General features: G+C 38.9%; 1 protein-coding gene across 2 annotated transcripts in view; it reads left to right on the top strand.

Annotated features, from left to right (window-relative positions):
• CDH13 (cadherin 13) overlaps positions 1-20,100 on the top strand; it is a 489,323-nt gene that overhangs the window by 449,232 nt on the left and 19,991 nt on the right. For both annotated transcript variants that reach the window (XM_054169942.1, XM_054169941.1), the window contains exon 11: positions 8,886-9,028. In XM_054169942.1, the coding sequence (XP_054025917.1) occupies positions 8,886-9,028 (143 nt within the window). The remainder of the gene's footprint in view (positions 1-8,885; positions 9,029-20,100) is intronic.

The raw sequence follows: 20,100 nt of genomic DNA on the forward strand, positions 1-20,100 counted from the left end.
TGAAGCCAAGAGAAAATTCCACAAATAGAGATAGATACTGCAGCCTAGAATCTCCTCCCACCCATACAAAACAATATTTATCTTGCAATTCAGTTAACTGCAAAGGACATTGAAGTAAGCTTTTCTTATTTTTGTTTGGCTTGGTTTTTAATCAAAATAATTCCTGCCAAGATTTGTTGCCTGTAGAAAATACACTTATGGGGAGGAGGGTTTCATTGTTATTATCTCTGGATTTTTTTTTAATATATATATATTAGTATAATTTTATATTGGAAATTTACTTTTCTAAACTGGAAATGGAATGTTACAGTCTCATGCCATATTTGTACAGACCAAGTAGTAGCTAGAGTTTCCATGTTATTATCTTTTCTACCTTTCTGAATATGCACCCCCAAAAAGGAGCTGAAGTATTTCTGAGGAATCTCGATTACACTTTCAGCAGACTTTCCTGGGACTCACCGACATAAGACAGATACTAGAGGAAAGGCTGTAACAGACTCCAAAGCAGTGGGCAGACTTCTTTTCCCACAAATGCCTATATGTTATTCATAAACTGCAAGGGTGACTGAAAACAAAGAAGGCTCAAATAGAAGCTTGTTCTACAGAATATGAAGCGTTTTAGTGAAAAATGCTGAGCTGCTTCAGTAGTACTGTCCTGGTTTTGCTGGGACAGAATCCCAGGGCAGACACAGGTTGTTAGCAGTTTAGAGTCATCCAGGACAGCTGACCTGAGTTAACTATAGGTGTGTCTCAGACCATGAATATCACACCCAGAAGGAAAGAGGCAGGTTACTGGGGATAGTAGGCTTCCTGCTTGGGCTGCTCCTGACTCTGCCCCTCTTCCATCTTGAGGACCATTTTCCTAGGGAGTTGTGGCCACTGTACATTTGTGAGTATAACTTTGCATAATTTATATTGGCTTTTATATAATTTTGGCTGTATCATAAAACTTGTTTTCATTTAAAGCCATGGGTCTCCTCTCCTTTCTCTGATCCCTCTTCTCTGCTGGAGAGGGGTCACCAGGTGGTAGAGTTAGACCAGATATGGGCTGAATGTAGACAGGTACACTTAGCCCTGGTGTACCACAGCATCCCAGCCGTGGTTCTCTGCAAGCTACACATTTCTTTATACCAAGCTAAAATGAGCTTTTATTGAGACTGGATCAGTGGAAAAGTGATATTAACCACACATTTTACCAAAACTTAAATGTATATGAAGCTTAAACCTTAAAAAGCATCCTATGCCAGTGTTTTTGCAGCTCCACCGACTTTAGTAGTGTATACGTCCTGCCTGCTGTGCACACTAACAGATGTGCATGCACCTGGGAGAGGGTTATGTTATTTCATGCACCAGATAGGCATCCTACTTCTCTGGTTTCAATGCTAATTCAGATAGGGTTAAGATAAATTATGTGCGTGTTTGTACAAAAACTCTAGAAACTGGAGAGACACTTGAGGAAGAAACTGCTGCAGGAGTTACTACCCAGATTGCCATGCCCGACCTGCAGAGCTAAGCTACATGATGGTGCGTAGCTAATGAATTCACCCTGGAATATGTCCAGTTTATCAAAGAGAAACATGAATTTTCAGTGACCAAAAATGCAGAGAGTGGCTTGTGGCAGAACAGTGATGGGGATTTTAATTTGTTTTTTTAAATTGCACTCTAAGCTGACATTTCCAGCCTGTGCAAACACAGAGTCTGCAAGCCCATAAATCTGTTCCGTGAAGCTGAAAAGTGGTGGCTGAATAAATCCTCTATCTTCAGTAAGTTTAAAAGTACATCTCACCTGAAACCTTTTCCAGTGATATCGCTAGAAAATGTGATTTATTTCAGGGTTCAGATTTTGTTAATGATATGTTTATTCTGGTTAGTAGTAGCATATTTCCGTTAAATTTCCTTTGTGTTATTTCTTTTTCATTGTTATTTCAGATAAACTGACCAAAGTGACTTTAGCATGTCCAAATGTCTGCAGGAGGGCACTGAAAGAGTTATTTTATACCCTACCACGTATTTAGCTTATAGCTACAGTTTTAGTAGCAGCATTTCAATCCAACTTCAAGCCATGCATTTTGTATGACTGTATATTTAATGGAAGAAGTTGCTTAACTATGCTCAGTTTGCCAGCTGCGGTATATGAGTCAAACACGGGAAGTGGGAAGAACAAAGAACTGACACTTCAGCTTGCTTTTTCTTTCTGACTTTTGAGTAGCATCTTTTGAAGATTTGCTGGGGGCTTCTTAACTCTATGTTACCAGAACATGTTTACAAGGAACAAGTGTACATCAAGGTTTTGGCCAAACACCATAATGTTTAAGATTTGAAACAGGTTTTTAAACATTCAGTGAGCATAAAGTTGGATGTACAGTTTCTGAAGTCCTGAGAGTCAGCAACCAACAAGATCTAGAAAAGCTTTTCTGTATAATTTCTCTTACAACCTGCAGCTTTTGTGATGCATAAATGCTTACATTTTGTTTTAGTAGCATTCTGTTTTCCCTGTGACATGAAATCCTCTGATTGCTTTTTAGTCCTTCCCTGCAATGAAAATGTTGTTTTAGGTTGTGACCACAGCATGATGGATAGATATCTAAGCTAGCTTTAAATGAGCTGGTACTGGTCACAGGGTGTTATTGACAACACTGAGCTTAATGCAGGACTATTTTCCTTTTGCTTTGTAACACAGAGGTGAAAAGAAAAATGCTACAGCTAAAGAACTTGTTCAGCTGGTTGGCTTGGTAGGCCTACGTGTGTTGTTGTATCTCATGGATGTCCTAAACACTGGATTACAAACCTATTATCATTATTCATCAGGGATCTTCATTAGTTCTCTTCTGAATATTTAATGCTCCCCATTCTCCAAAACTGCCTAAGATCTTCCACACAGCTGCATACTGCTGAAGCTGATGTAAAGAGTCTCACTAGCAGTATTTGATTGCCAGAATTTTTGGTTAATATGGTGAATGCCATTATCCTTGATAATGCCTAATCCCTTACTGATGTTAGGACATGCTTTGTCACACTGAGCACAAGGACCATTGGTCATGTGTTTGTGACCTGTACGGTACAGTGTTTAGGGGCTGCAGCAGAAGGTTTTGGGTATTAAATGGGAAGCAAACTTGTCTACTCACTTGTACCTTGAGATTAATCCATTTCATTCATCAACATGCAGAAAGAACTGAAAAGCCACAAGTGCCCCAAAGACATTCTTTCAGTGGCTTCAATGACACAAACATTTTAAAATTAAAAAAAAAGAAAAGCAACCAAACACAAGGCTGGAAGTTGCATTAAAAGTACCTTTCCAAAATTAGAGTCAGTGTAGTTTGAGAATGTTAGATGTAACGCACATTAGAGAATTGCTATCACTGTCTTCATCCAGCATGGGCTAGCAATTAGAGACGCTGCTGCGCGAGGCTTTGAATTTACATACAGGAAATATAAGTTGCTCTCCCAAAGCTTACAACCTAAACCAGTACAGGAGCAGGAATACTTTTGTTGTCATAGAGTCACAGAGCAGAAAAATGGTAGTGTGTTGTCATTAATGAGTCTGGAATAGATTTCAGCTGGAATATTGCTGTGTGGCAATGAGGTTTCCTTCCTACTCTTTCTGGTGCCATATGCTGCTATAATTAGTGCAGGCAAAAGGTAATGATAGCGCAGTGGAAAAGATGGAGTGTGATGGGAAGCAGGTTAGTCTCTAAAGCTCTATGTTATACATACATAAAGCATTTGAAGCACAATGCAGTTTTAATCCAGATTTTTGATGTTACACTTAACATTTTGGGAGGTGTTTTTGCTTTTGAACCACCATTGTTTACACAGGCATGTATATTTATGCTGTAATTGCTTCATAGCTTTCCCAGATACCCATGACTCATTTTGCAGAAGTGGCGGCTCTTGATTTTTCAGGTGGACTTGATATAATGAGAAGACATTTGTATTGGCTTGGTTTAAAGTCTACATAAAGTCTGCATTTAGTGAGTTTTCACACAGAGGCATGCTCATGCTGAACTCCTAAGCACAAACAATACAAAGTTACCTTCCTGATCATTTTACTTGAAGAGACCATTAAGAGCTTAGAAATATTTGGGGGACTGCAGTTCTATGTTAGAGCCTCAGAAGGAGGAAGACAGCTATGGTAACTCCAATATGTTGAAGTATTATAGGTGAGCTGATATGGATTCAGAAATGTGGATAATGTTAATGTGCTTCATTCAAAATACAAATACTACTTTAGGTGAAATATTTGGCCCATTCAACTGACACTTTTTTTTTCATTTAAGTCCATGGGACTAGGATGTCTAAAAGCAGTAAGTATGTGGAAATCAAATGTATGAATAAGCTTTGGAAGATTTCTGATACTGACTCATGTCAGTCAGATTGAAACAGTCTCCAGGTGCACAAGGCTGAAAACTGCCACCCTGACAAGCCTACCTAAAGTGCTCACCTTAACTCCTGTCAACGCTGCACATCAAACTGCTGCAGATGCGTCATGCAGCACAGGCTTGGCACTGCTTCCTTTTGCCTGCCTTCTCTTAAAGCATAAGAGCCAGGGCCCCTTGGCTCCACATGGGAAAAGTCTGGCAGCTACCAACCTTTGAAAGTCCTTGCCAAGAGTGCTATCTGACTATGCCTAGGTGCCTGGCTGCTCTCCTGTGACACCCTGGGCTATTGCACTGTAGGCTGTGAATTAATTTGTTTTTTAGTGTGTGGCTACTACAAGGCTGTGACTCTGATTAGATTGCTATCTCAATGTTATCACCACTCTTCTGTGCTACTCAAGCTTCCAGCTACCAGCACCATCCATGTTTGCTGGCAGTCCTTGGAGGTGTTGTCCAAGTTGTTTCCTGGTGTTAGAAAGAGATACCCTTTATAAATTTTAAACTATTTCCATGTATTTCCTACTTTATTTTTGCACCAAATAGACCAAGTGCATATTTTAGTTTGTGTTCTCTGGTTCTGCCTATGTAGGTATTTAAGATGTATATTTCAACTTTGCAGTAGACAATTTCCAGTCTGAGGGTATTGTTTTCCCATCTTCCTTTGCAATAACTATCTTGTCAATAGTGCAAGAAGATCACAATCGGAATCGGTTACATGTACTTGCCCGTGTTTTGCTGCCAAATAAACCTTTGGGCACTGTAAGCTCTTGGCATGGTTTAAAATCTAAAAATTCTGTGAAATAAACACCAAAAAGCAGCACTACATCTCACTACTGCAATGTGGAATAAATCCAAAATAAGCAGTACCTGGTGCACCAGAGAAGGAAGGTCTGTGTCTATCCATACAGGTGTGTCAACCTTCTCAAAACTGAGCTGGTACATTCAGGCACGCAAGTTGGTGCTGAACCACCTGAAAAAAGGGTCTGTTTTCAAAACTGCTGTGCAATCAGTACTTCCCTCTAAAGTCAAAAGCAGAGAGCTATACTTTGTATTCTATGTTTCTGTTTTTTTATAGTACTTTTCTTAATGAGTCTATTCTAAAGTGTTTGCTAGCAGAGCCCGCAAAAAAATATGAACAATCATTTTAACTGTACTGCAATATACTCTTACAATAAGCAAAAAATGTGGTGGGAAAGACAAAGCACTACTTTTATGATATCCTGTGCCAAATCACAGGTTATACAATTCAGGGTTTTTTTTATTTGCACAGCCAACAGTGCTTTGTAGAGCAATCAGGGAAGATAATACAATCTATTTTAAATTCTCATTACTTTACAATGTTGAATCTTCTTAAATTGTTTCAGGGTTAATTGAGAATTTGCAGTTTCACAATAGACAGGGAATTGTTTAGGCTGCCCTTGTTTCATATTTTCATGCATACCTTTGTTGCAAAGCTATAAAAACAACAATAAAAAAAGAAACAAAGAAGTGAAATAAAATAATGATCTGCATTGTTACTATTACAGTAACTCATTTTTATGGGAGATAAAGCTCAGGTATTGATTAATGTTTAAATGGTTATTAAATGGAAGATGTTGGGTTGATGGAATATCTCACTACGCACAAGCATTTGTCTTTGATTCTTTCTCACATATTCCCAAAAGGATAATTTCTGATCCTGGAGAAGCCAGTGATGAAACTCAGAGTGACTTTTGTGGGGCTATGAATAAGCCAAATCTTTTCAATGCTCGTCTCTTTCTCACAAATTCCAAAAGGCTCTAGTTCCAAGTTGCTCCTTTATCTTAACTTAATAATAGCTCATAAAAATGAGGACATTTTTGTGGCTGTATACATTGAAGTTTTGATCCTGAAACTGGCTGCCTGAACACCAGTATGTTCCTAGTTTCCATGGAAAACTCACTCTGGGTCAGCAGCCCCAAGGAGGCTGTGGTTTTTCAAGTCTGAAGCAGTCTTGGTAAAGAACAGCAGTCGTGTGGACAGCATTGTCTGTCAGCACCTCTGAAACCAGCCATGCTCATCTTCTGCAGGATAATAGCACTTCCTCTCCAGGTACACCAGAGAAACACTGAGGCAACTGATGATGATGATTTTTTTTTGGTGAGAGGTATTTCTCTGATGAATTAAGAGAACACTTTTTGCTAAAAGCAATTTTGCTTTTCAAAGACAAAAATCAGTATTTTTTTCTTGGGCTGTCATTCCTTCGAAATAAGAGTACTCTATGGATCTCTGAAGTATAATGTCAATCTATACTACAGTTTCTTTAAATGGACCTCTGGGCCACGTGGTATATTCATAAAGATTCTGGAGCCCTGTGTTTTCTAAGGCATAAATTCAAGCCATGCTCTGCCTCCAGCTAATTCAGTTATAATGGTCACCTGATCTGCAGGCTGGCAAAAGAAGTGTTTCTGGCCTGTAGTTCTCTGGCCTGAGTCCCTGTGTGTGCACGACCTCACTTATGCATGTGGAAACCAATATTTCCTTTTTTAACAACTGAGTTTTCTTCCAGCTGAACAGATTGATGGCTGTGGCCAACATTTATTATTCAAAGGCTGTTATAAGTTCGAATTCTTTAATATTTTCTAACTTATATGGGACAAAAAAAAAGCCTTTGGTTAATGACACATTCCCATGCCATTATTCCGAAAGCTGGAGGGGAAGTTCCTGGGATGAGAGACAGAAGAAATCCATTCTTCAGTTCATTCTTCAGCCTTTCACAGTGCCATCTGATGGCAGAATTTGAGCTTGGGCCATACGCTAAGTCTTTTGGCTTGTGTTCATCCAATGATCAGACCTACTGCTCAAACACAGCAAAATTTGCTGCATGAATTATGAATGATGCTTATGGCTGTCTCCAACCTCTGACAGCTTGGAGCTGAGGCCCTGCTTCAGCTTTTCAAAGATCCCAGCAGAAATCCAAAGTTCTCAAACTCTGCCTCATCAAAATAACAGGAGAGTGAAAAAGCACAAGTTACATGGGACCAGGAGGTCTGAAAGGAGGACTGGGGTCAGAGGCAGCTGGAGAGGACAGCTGTGTGTGTCCACTCATTGTCAGTGATGATAATGGACTGCTCTTAACAGTCTGCTAGAAGGATTGAGCAACTAATCACAATTCATTTCTCCACTTTCCAGAGGGCACAAGAGACCAAAGTAAGCCTCCCAAAACACAGGTTCAATGAGACTCTTTCTTTGCTGAGCTGCAATCTATTCTTTCCTCTTCTTGCAGCTGCCATTTGATTTCATTTTACTTACTTTTCCACCCCACTGCCAACCTGTAGTTTTGGATTATTCCCTCAGGAAACAGTTGCACTGATAAATTATTGTTGGCAGTGTTATCACATAGGACACTCTTCAGGTGAATGCCACTGTGAGATACTGACTAGTCATTAAACAATAACAGGTTTCACATTAACACTTATAATTTAAAATGTCTATAGCAGATTGTATGGCTGTTTATGACCTACAACAATTAACTATTACAGGTTATTATACTATGTATTGATTATATGATTGGGGCTTTGGTTGAAAATATTAACACTTTTCACTGGAGAGAGAATTGGTGCCAGTAAATTCAGCTCTGTAGTTCTATTGCTTAATATATTTAACTGAGTATAGATATAGGCCCTAATTCATGAACATGCTTATTTCTATTGCTTCAGCCAAGTAGAGAAGTTCTTAGGGCATAAACTCCACAATCTGTCTAAATATTTCTAGTGTCAGGGTCTAAATATTTGTGCCAATTAATGCAAAGAAAGCACAACAGTGACTTCTGTATTGAAGGATCTTGACAGCATTTTCAAATCCTGATTTAGACAATATGTGTGTGGTTGAATTGTTCCAAGATTCTGAGCATCCATTTGAAATCATCAGAAGCAGGAAACTAGAGATCACAGACTGCAGAACAAATGTGTGCACACCAGGTCTGCACATGATTAGCTCCCGTTAGACCTAATGAATCCATAGCTAACTCTTGTTGCTATCAAGCCCCAGAATTGATTAAGTTTCCCAAAACAGCTAATTGTAAAGGAAAAAAATTTAAAACCCTCAAAAAAATAAGTTCAAAAATATAGCTCCTAGGCTGAATTGAATTTTGAGTCTGGAAAAGGGAGGTCTATGAGATGATTCCTCAAGTCTGTAAATATCAATATTAATGCAGAGGTCCATTGGAAATGTTTGGGTACTCTGGCAGTGTAATACAGCAGTAAGAAACATCCTACATACTGCTTTACATACTGATTTCTGTACTCAACTTTGGGACATATGTATCAAAAGAAATGGTCTCAGACCTCTCTGCATCTCAGATAAGCCTAACAATATTGAACTATCTCAAAAGGAAGGCACAAGGTTTGAACTGTTGGGTTGGGGGTTTTTAAGTATTAAGAAATCCATCCCATGAAACCAGTGAGAGAAAAGACTTTTTTTCTTTTATTGTAGTAATGAATTAGTTTGTCTAGATAGGTGATTTATTAACCACTTGTTATTTTTGTTCAGGTATTCAGTTTACAAGGATCCAGCAAGTTGGCTAGAAATTAACCCTGCCAATGGTACCATTAGCACCACTGCAATCCTGGATCGGGAATCCCCTCATGTTCAGAATAACGTATACACTGCTCTCTTCCTGGCAATAGACAGCGGTGAGTAACTATTGTGGATCATATTCCTTGAAGTATATGATTATTTCCTCATTGATTTTGTTTGTTTTTTGTTCAGAGAGGTGCACATGTGAATTGAAACATACACTTCAGTGCTTTGCTAGATGGCCACTTAAAGATGTTAGACTGTTGTAGCAAAAGGAAAGTGAAGGAATTTACTTAAAACTTCAGACTTGGAACTGCTTTGATTTAAGATTATGTCTCATACATTTATTACTATGCTGACATCTTAATGCAGGATGCAAGTAATCTATGCACGTTCTTGGGAAGTAATAAATCATCTTTATCAGAGCTAATTTCTTCATAATACTTGAGCAGTTAGCAAGCCTAAGGCACCTAAATACCAATAACAACTCATCCCTGGTATGCTGAATTCTATTCTAGTCAATACAATGACAGTGCCAATAAAAACATAAGGAAAAACTCTCATTAAAATGCAATAGTTTTTATATATTGTGTGGATTAAAGTTCCTTCTGTCAAATATAAGCACAGTTAAACCATCTAGTGAAAATTCAGTGAGTGACTTCGGAGCAGAAAAAGCGAAACTCCTGAACGTTCCAAATCTTCACAGCTAAAAGCACAAAATAAATATAAGATTTGTCTGTAATGTAGCAGCTAATAGGCTAAAGCTTTTTTTTAACAGCTGCAGCTGGTTTAGCCTTAGTGATTAATATTAAAGTGTCCTTTTTAGGAGAGTTAATTGTACACTTTTGTAACCACATGACTCAGGGAATATTTGCAGGGACTGACAGGAAAAATAAAATATCACCATAAGCACACAAAAAAATTATCTGCTGAGATGCTGATTTGCTTCTATCTTCACAGACATACTTTAATTAGGACATTTCCATGTGCAAATGTAGCACTGACTTATTTCTCTTTTACTTGATATTGGAGTTTTGAAATGCATCTTAAAATCTGGTATGTTGGGTCATTTCTTCTCTCACAATGAAAAGCAGAAATTCAGGACAATATGATTGTGAGATTATCAAAAGGACAAAGTTGAATAAGTTTTAAAGATGGAGACAAATATCCTCAAAGAGAATAGATAAATATTTCTAGGTGTGGGAACCAGTCTGGAGGAAAGTAGATTTTTGGGTATACTTTCATGTCATGCCTAGGGCAGTAAGACGCATTACTCATTACTCATTCATTCTAGCTGAGATCTTCAATGCTAAGTGACCCTTCCTAACTGCCAGAACTTTTTCTCTTGTGGAAACACGAGAGAAGGGAAAGGTGTCTGTGCACTGGACATCAGAGCCAGAGAAGATAGCAATGTGCATTAGAAAAGGAGTCCTGTTTGGTCGAGGTAGTGAATCTGCATCTGATTGAAGCAGCTGTTAGAGTGTTTATTTGTAATTCTGCAGCACTTAGCACAGGACCTTATCTGCTGCACCATTATTGACTGACTTGAATGAAGGCATTAGAAACCATGTGTGTGCATTTAATACTGTCATGCCAAGGTGCTGTTAATGAACATTCAGGAGCATTATTCTACTTCACTGTGTACACAGCTCAAGCCACACATGGAAGTGGCAATAAGTAGCAGAACTTACATAGTTGGTATTAACCTTGTGGTCTCTATTGATGCTGGATTCACTACCAAACAGCTTCTAAAACACATCAGAGGCAGGTTGGTAATGGAAAATTATCTGCTGGTCTGTGCAAATATGGAAGAATAGAATTTGTGGGAGTTGAGAGGAGCAGGAAACTCACAGAATCACAAAGTGGTTTCAGCTGGAAGCGATCAACCAACCATTGACCCAATGCCACCATGGCCATCAAACCATGTCACGGAGTGCCACATCTATACTTTTCTTTTTTTTTTTGAAGCTCAACCAAGGGCAGATGCTTGCCTCTGGTCACACCTGGCTAGTGCTGGGGCCTGCTGGTGAGCATGGCTTTACTTTGGCAGGCCTGTGATAGGTAATCTTCAGTTCACACACAGATTACTTGCATTGTGGCTGCCTCTGTTTGCAGAGGGAGCAATGCTGTCTGTACATAGCTGCTGCCAAGCTGGTCTCAGTCTAGACTCTATGGCTAAGGCAGTCAAGGAAGTTTTAGAATTGATTTTAGTGAGCAGGTTTGAGGGTCTGCCTTGATCCCAACCATCACTGCAGGGGACAATAATATCCATGGAAGGTGTTCCCCATCTTATTGCCAGGCCACTGATAATACCAACTGGCAAAGCTGTGAAACCTACTTCATTTTTCTAGCTATCACAGCTAATGTCCATCTTGAAAGGGGATATTACAGTAGATGACAAGCCAAATTGTTGTAGAATAACAGGAAATGAATGCAGAATTCTTTCAGGACTTTAAAAGAAGGTTATGTTAACTTTAAAAGGGGGGAAAAAATCAGATTGAACAGAAGTGTATAGGCATTCTCTTTAAAACAGCATTGTCCACAAACTGCAAATCACTTTTTTCAGGTTACTAAGTGTAGCCTATCTAATATAACTGAATATGGGGTAGGATTTTATGTGAAAGGGCAGCCAAAGGCAGGATTAAGAATTGCCAGATGAGATAGGGTGGTAAATTGAAAATTCAAAAGCTTTTCCAATAGAGTAAGTCATTTGCTTGGGCTAACAGACTTGGGGCAAAAAGGGAGGAGAGGGAAAAAAGCCATACTTAATCAGAGAGACTCCTTTCAAATGCATTCACTGTGGGTTTTTATTTCCTTTGGCCTGTCGCTTCATATCTAAGTCACAGCTGAGATGTGTTGGCACATGCACTGAGGCTGTCTGAGGTGCCATAGACTTGACTTAACTGGAGAATATAGAAGAGCTCAGGTACAGCCCACAGCCCAGTACAGCAGTGTGAATTGGTACCCAACACAGCTCCAAGAACACAGAGAACCTCAGTCCAGGCCCAGCACCACACTGGTGTTTGCAAGGCTCTCCTGGACAAGTCAGCTCTGTCACAGGTCTGCACATTTGTGTGGCCACAGCAACGCCTAATCTATCTTCTCCCAAGTTCTGACAACACTAGCAGGAGCTCGAGCAGCATTAACATTGTTAACTGTCAGTATAAGGGATTGCAAACATGAAGCTTAATGTGGAAGGGTGTCTGGGAGCTGTGTGCCAGTTGTTAACAGTATTTGTAATAAGGCAAGGTTCTAAAGTCTCATAAAACCTTGGACCTTAGACCTTGTTACAGGACCTTAGACACACACTAAACCAGCAAATAAGCAGATTATTTTCTAATAGATTTCTTAGCACATAGAGTTAATGTCATTACAGAAAAGATGATGTTGTCCCATCTTATTCCATGATCACTTTTTTAAAATGACCTTACATTCATGTGCTATCCTTGGAAGAGTGGAGAGAGCTGGAAACAAAACTCACAGTGATACCTTTGATTCCAACAGAGAATTTCTCACTGGTTTCAAGACACTGGTGTCTTGTTAGTATTATTCAGTGCAGGCAAGGAGTGCCAGGTATTTTTATTTGCAAAACATTGTGGATTTCTATAAACCCAGGAGCTTCATGCTTAGTACTTCTTTATATCAATACAGCTCATATTTTTTTAGTAAATCACACAACTCTTCTTTACCATTAGGACAGTAACCATGAATGGGCCAGAGAAAAATGGAGTCACACCACCGCAGGAAATATTTTAGCTGTTGATAAGATTGGTTTTGAACTTCATGACATTATTTTTCAGCACTACCAAATTAAGTGCAGAGAAAGGTAGTTATTTCTGATCTAAACAGATCCTGTGTCTTCCCAAACATAATTGAAGCAATGTGTAAGAACAAATGTGATGGACGCTATTCATTTTATAGATATGAAATGCTGACCTTTTATTGGGAGAAATTTCACTTTTAAAAAGGACTTTTGCGAAGGAATATTCTAATCTCTGCACTTCTGATTTCAGTAAAGGTCAAGGTAATGTCTTCAGAATTAGAAAACTTTTTATTGAAGACTTGTGTGGACATAGTCTGGTCTATTAAGGAAGAAATTAAACACTAGTAGGAACTATCATGAAGCAGAGTTAACACATTAAAGTGTCATGAACTGTGTTTAATCTCAGAATGAGCTCATAATGAGACAGGTTTATGCAAACTTGGAAAAACATCAATTCATAGAAGTGCCAATAATAGTGACCATTTTATTTCTGAATTTAGAATTCTAATCTTCAAATGTAGCATTTCAAGCATACGGTGCCATTATTTGTAGCATATCTGTAAAGCACACATGTTAAATACAGACAAGGAACCATCTGAGTTTGAGCAATCTGCTTGGAACAGACCTTCCAAATCCGCATGACCCTGCTGTAGTGTCTTCCTCCAGATTCTGTTATACACTGGAGCATTTGGGTTGACTATCAGAAAGCAGAATACCTGTGTGAGATTTTTGTAAGGTCAGTCATGCTAAAAACCCTCTAGGAGAGGTCTTTTCTCCTCTGTATTTGAAGAGTTTGAGTCACAATTTAGAAATAGTAAGGACGAAAGAAAACACAGTAACATTTTGGAGGTGAAGCTAACACTGTGCCTCAAAAATGTGTGAAAGCTAAAACTGGTTTCTCCCTTCCCATGAACAATGAAGTACATCCAGTATTGCATTAGTTATAGAATAGAATAAACCAGGTTGGAAGAGATCTTCAAGATCATCGCGTCCAACCTATCAACTAATCCAACCCATCTAATCAACTAAACCAAGCACCCTATCAAGTCTCCTCCTGAACACCTCCAATGACAGTGACTCCACCACCTCTCCAGGTAGCCCATTCCAATGGCCAGTCACTCTCTGTGTAGAACTTCTTCCTAACATCCAGCCTAAACCTCCCCTGGTGCAGCCTGAGACTGTGTCTTCTTGTTCTTGTGCTGGCTGCCTGGGAGAAGAGACCAACCTCCACCTGTCTACAACTTCCCTTCAGGTAGTTGTAGAGAGCAATAAGGTCACCCCTGAGTCTCATGCCGTTGTGGAGGGGCATGATACCCTAGTTCATGTCCTCAGTGTGTAGCTTTTGCTGTCTTTGAAAAAAAAAATAAAAATTAGTTAGCTTTCTTTGCCTGATACATGGAAAAATCAGCTATGCTGTTCTAGTGTGTCAGCTACTGGTGACAAGTGATGAAACACTAATAGCCAGTCTTGCTGATTTGGTTAAATGCAGTTATCAGCTTCCCTTTTCTCATGCCACCCTGGTGGAGAAGCACCCACACAAAGCCAGCTAGCACCATTCTCTCGCTGAGCAGGTACTCTTGTCTAGCATGGGTGAGCTACCTTCCTACCCTGCTATTCTTGGCACCAGGGAACTACTGAGACAAAAATTGGGAATATAAGTACTTCTACTGCATTAAACAGAGGAGTAGCATCTCTTCCAGATGTTAAAGATACTCAGAGATGGAGTTAAGGGTTCAAGATTTTAACTGGCATGACTTTAAATGCACTAAATCACAGTAAGCACTGTTTCTTACAGTAGTACTGAGGGAGGGAAAACAATTGCTGTCTTTTCTGAAAGGAATTTGCTTCCTTCATGACATCACCATCCCCAGCATTTGACAATATAAGCATTTTATGGCATATCTCCACAATCAGAGGCAGGATGTCCACCAGGAAGGCTGAGCAGCAGGAAATGAGCTTCAGGAGCAGTGACCTCTATTTAATGGAGTACATGTATTTGAGCAAGGTAAAGGTTAAGAGATATGGAGGACTACAAAAAGGGTGATTTTAGACTGGAGTGATTTAAGTGTTTGCCTTCAGTTACTGCCTTGGCCAAACTGCCACACAGGGGAAGAAGAAGGGAAAAAACCAAAACCCCAACCAAACATGGATGTTGCTTCTCTGCCTAGTTAGGTGAGTGGCACCATTTCAATTTCTCTGGGACACATGCAAAGCAAAATGAGGCAGGAGCGAGTCAGGGTCTAGTTTTCGCTTTTTCCCTTGTTTCCAAGGACCATCTGAACTACACCCAGGCAAATCTGAATCTCATTTATTGTAGGAGTCTTGATACTTCTGATCATTAGAAAGGAAAATCATCCTTCTATGGTATCCTCAATGAACAGTAACAAACATTTACAAGAACTGGAGTAACAAAGAGGTGTGTAACAGTTTGCAACTGGAACTTTTCCTTACATGTATCTAACCTGTCTTCCTGCTTCATGATGTACATAATTAAATTACCACAGATTGATTCCCCCTAAAACATGCCATTTTTTAAGAAACCAGGCAATTAGTTGCCATGGCAACCCAATTAATCCAGTTTTATATCCCTTATCTTAATTGCTGTATTAATGGAGAAGAGAAAATAAATTGGATACTCATCCCTTTTTTTTTTGCCATTTTAAATTTTGCTAAAATATGAATTGCACACAAAATATTGTTTTAATTTGTCATCACAGACTCATGATTAGAAAAAGAAATTAGAATGCTGAAAACAGTATTTAAGACGGATGGCATATGTCAGCAGCAATTTGATATGCTGAAAGAGCTGTGCTCTTTTGAAATGTAATTACTCAAAAATAGGATCTGCATATATTATCTGAGTGAATGAATGAGGGATTGTAACTTTTGGAGACTGACTATTTATTTCATAAATTTTCAAAACTATCTGCATGCCAACTGCGCAGGAAATCTCCACTCCTGGGAAATCTGGGGCCTCTTTTAGACAAAATGTCAGCATCTGGCATCTATGAGACCGGTTTTCAAACCTGTCTGATTCTGAGCAGCACACCCAAATCTTGGTATCTCCCCACTCTACTGCTTCTGCTTTGGTTGAACCATTAGTAGACTCCAGCTTGAACACAACACGTAATGGACTGTGCCTGTCTGAATGGGATTTGTGCCTGTAGGCAGGGTACCTGCTGCCAAATCACCTAGTGCGCACACATTTTCTGATTAGAAAAACAGCATATGGGGGGGAGGGGGTGGGAAATCCATGAAGGAGGAAACAGAAATGTGTGGTTTAGATTTTCATAGCAGTATCATTAGAGAGAATGAAACATTACTTCTCTCGGTCTGTTTTTGAAGTCTAGTGATTTAAAAAGAGAACATGTTACTTAGCCTAACCATGTACTGCACAGTTTAGCTCCCTCCAAACAATTTGGGAACTTCTAGAATGCTTCTCTTTCTTTACTCTTTGCCTTTCTTGCATATTCACCTTCAGGCAAATATGAAGCTGAAAATGGAGAAATTGGTGAAAAATCCATATTCAAGGATAGATCCTAGACAGCTCTCTATTGCATCATCAGTTACATGGGAATAAAATGAGGGAAAGTATGTAGGCACCATTGCAATTCCAAACTGACCTCCATACAGCTATGATTCAAATGTAGGTTATATATATCTTATCCATGGTGGTTCAGGGGAACAGTAATTTAGTCAGAAACTAGCAAACCCACATTCACAAAGGCACAGGTATGAAGAAAAATTGTTCTTACTCCAATTGGTCACCCATTTTGTACCAGTCTAACTTTGTTAGCCAGCTAAAAGTGTAGAAATGGGGGTGAAAAAAGTTGCAATTGAGCTTTCTGGGTTATGTAAGTGATAGTGCAAGTGAATTAAAAACTGCTGCTAACTTGTAATGTATAAATATTCTGGTGAAATGTAGAATAAATGGATTTCCACTCTGTCAGCTTGAGAGGAACTCTATGCAGCAATGGATACCCTATTGCTTGCTCTTGGAATTAAATGGCCTTGTAGTTTCTGCATCATGGCATAGATAATATGTATTCATTTGATGGTGCTGGGAGCTTAATTTAATAAGAAATGAGTACGGAAGTCTTTTTGCCATAGATATTGAGTGTGTGGAAAGGGACAATTCATGCTCTGTTCTTCCCAAACTTGTTCTGGCTTCCGGCAGTACTGTGGCTTAGAACTGTGTGGCAGATGGGTTCTTTAGAATGGTTCATTTTTCTTTTCTGGGAATTTGATAACTACTGCCAGAATCCAAGGCCTCTGATGTTCTTTAAAAGAACCCAAAATGTATAACAGTTCAAATTCCTTTTTGTCATGTTTGTTTCTAATTAGATTTTATGTGGAGGCATTTGCATAAATACTCCTTCACTGTAATGACCAAGACACAAACCATTAGAGCTCTAAATAGAGAAGATTTCCTGTGTTCAGCTTTTGATGCCATTAAGTGAACATTCTAGATAGAAGTGAAATCATGCCCTCTTATTGTCCCCCAGTCATAATGCTTTTTGATTTGTGCTTGGTATTTTTCTTGTTAGTTGATTATTGATGTGTTGCTCCTTAACTGTGCCACTGAACAAATTCTATTATTTACAAGTAAACTGATTTTTTTCATCTGATTTATTCAAAGCCCATTTTCACATAGCATGTAGAAATCTATTTTCTTGTGTTTGATAAGCCATGTTCTCCCTTGTACAATTTGTTCTATTTTAGATCAAGTGAAGTTTGCTGTCAAACTTTGCAGGGGGGGTGGGAATAAAAAATAAGCTATAAGGGAAAATATTTATTGAAGATTTCCTTGTGGGCTTTCAGAAATTTATTTACCTGAACAAATATTGTTATTATAGTAAAACAAAACAAAACACCCACCACACCTAAAGAATGATTTTAGAATGCCATCACTCAGAAAACATGAGGCAGGATAGACAGCATCAGTTTAACTCAGATTCTGGGTGCTCTGTTGACCAAAGAATATGATTTTATGTTTTAAGAAGCAATGTTCAAGCAGTTGCTTTACTTGATTATGGTGGGGGTTTTTTAAGAACCTTTCCACTGCTTTAAGGAAGATTCATCATCATTTTGAAGATCTAAGTGTACTGTAATCTTAAATGTCCAAGTCTCTTAATTTTCTAACTTCTGAATATGTTTTCTGAATGCCAGGAAAATGTAATCAGGGTCATTTAGGCTAATCTTGAGATTTGCTGCAAATGGGAAAGTGAAAGCTGGAAGAAAAGGTTTAAATCTTCATTATTTCTCTCTGAGAGGTGTTTAAACAACTCTTTCATCTTGAAAATGTCCTACCAGTTTAGAACAATGTTTCTGACCAGCTCCTGGAAGTATGCACTGACAATTTAGCGTAGATGGATGGTACCTCTTTACTACCCTTATGCTCAGTGGTACTCCTAGAACAGAATAGAGTCTCTAAACATAACTATTGTGAGTCCAACAATGAAGCACCTAAATTGTTTCTTCCACTGTTGCTGTTGTTGATGGAGCTCAGTTAGTGGAGAAAAACACTACTGAATGTGAAAACAGAAGGCTGACATGGCCCAGACACCAGTGTAGCCAGTGCTGTGTTCCCCATGGCTCCTTTAGTGTTATATATGAACAAAACGTTCCATGAAAATCACACCTTGAGTTAAAGCATATAAAACCAACGTCCATACTGACAACCTGAGGCTACATAGCTATTAGCATCTGCATTGACAGTTTGAAAGCTCCTGTAGATATGCCTGCAGAAGATAAGATGAGACATTAAGACAAGGCTGCAATTTGGATCCTTCTATCTTTCATGATGCTAAGATAGGAAGACAAGATAGAAGTGCAGGTGTGTTTGCATTGTGTGAAGAAGTAGGGTGCTATGTAGACAACGCTCAGTCATACTATCAGTTTGTCTTTGGATACTCGTAAAAATTAATTTCTCGGTTTTCACTGCCTTTTTAGGGGTGTTAGGTTTCTTATTGTGTGAGACACATCAGAAAATCTCACCTGCTGTGTGACAATTCCTAACTCTGGCTTTGCTGTTACTTCAAATGAAGGAAAGCTGTTGGTATTTCACTGTGGACTGTTAGGAATGTCTTAATTCATTTTCAAAGGAGTCCAGATAATGTCTTTAATTTCATGGAGCACAGCTCAACCCTATTAGAAATTTGTACATAGCAGCATCACATTTTTGTAGGGAAAAACTAGAAAGTGGAACATGAAATGGCTCTTCATGTCCACACTAATGTTATGCTCAGATTAAATGCATCATCAGCCATTCAACCATATGATTACTTGTTAGACATGCCATTTTGTGTAAGTCTTGATACTTAAGAGAAATGTCATCTTAGTCCACGGCCATCATTGTGCATAATTGGTATCTTTCAAGAAGCTATCTGCTGGGTAGTCTCCTTTGAGTAGTTAGATGTCTGAATGCCATCAATGCTTCTACGGGAACTTTTCAGACCAACTCTGAATGCCAGTTTTCAGATTGCTTGGCTGTGTATTCCTACAGAGGGCTTATAATTTAAGATTTTCATAATTCTAATATGAATCTGCACAGCTTTTCTTTAAAATTCAAGTGTACAGAAGTATACAAATTACCTGTTTCTATAATGTTTCTTTGAAACCATTTCTTTTAACTAAGGAAAGCAATATGGTCATTTATGCTGATAGCACTGAAATCCAATTTAACACCTACATCATCTTCTGGTAATACTCCCATGCATTACAGACTCTAGTTCACAGACAATAGACCCCATCATATTCTATGGCACTCCCTAACTCATAAAAGATAACCACTTTTGTTAGTCTGCTTTTCACTTGTTGCAGCTTACTACAGCAGTAGCTGTAGCCTAACTGAAGGCTGCCATTAGAAGCTTTGTATGCAGCCTAATGGCTTGTATGCCAAGGTACAAAGCCATTACCAGTCCTGATGCCATTCAGATAAGTCTGTTATACCTTTCCAATTGCAGCAAGTTCTAAGATGAATCTGTTTGTGGGGTGTTTTGGGGTTTTTTTTAGAGTTGCTGATCAAACTTCTAATCCCATAGACATTAACTAACTTGAAAGACCTTACTTGCATTTTGGTCTCCTTGAAGATTGTTTGTAAAGGTTCTCAGTCTTAGCCTAGATTATTAAACTCAGGATTCAATGCTGTCAAGTTTTCACTGTCTTTCAATATGGAATCAGCCATCCATCAGTCTGTTTTACTAGCTTTTGCACACGTGAGTAATGCTCTTTCATCCATGTGTTTGTCATAGCATGTTCACAGCTGTGCCACTTGTGAGAGTGTTAGGAATTGAAATTAGCCATACCCCAAATGTCTCTAAAGGTTTGAAGTGCTGAGCCTCAGGAGGAATGGCCAGTTCAGTTCAGTGACAAAAATTAGAGTGGAGCTCTTTTGAAAAGCTGTCCCAAGGGCTGTTGGACATA

Source organism: Dryobates pubescens, chromosome 19, assembly GCF_014839835.1.
Source record: "Dryobates pubescens isolate bDryPub1 chromosome 19, bDryPub1.pri, whole genome shotgun sequence".
NCBI classification, from domain to species: domain Eukaryota; kingdom Metazoa; phylum Chordata; class Aves; order Piciformes; family Picidae; genus Dryobates; species Dryobates pubescens.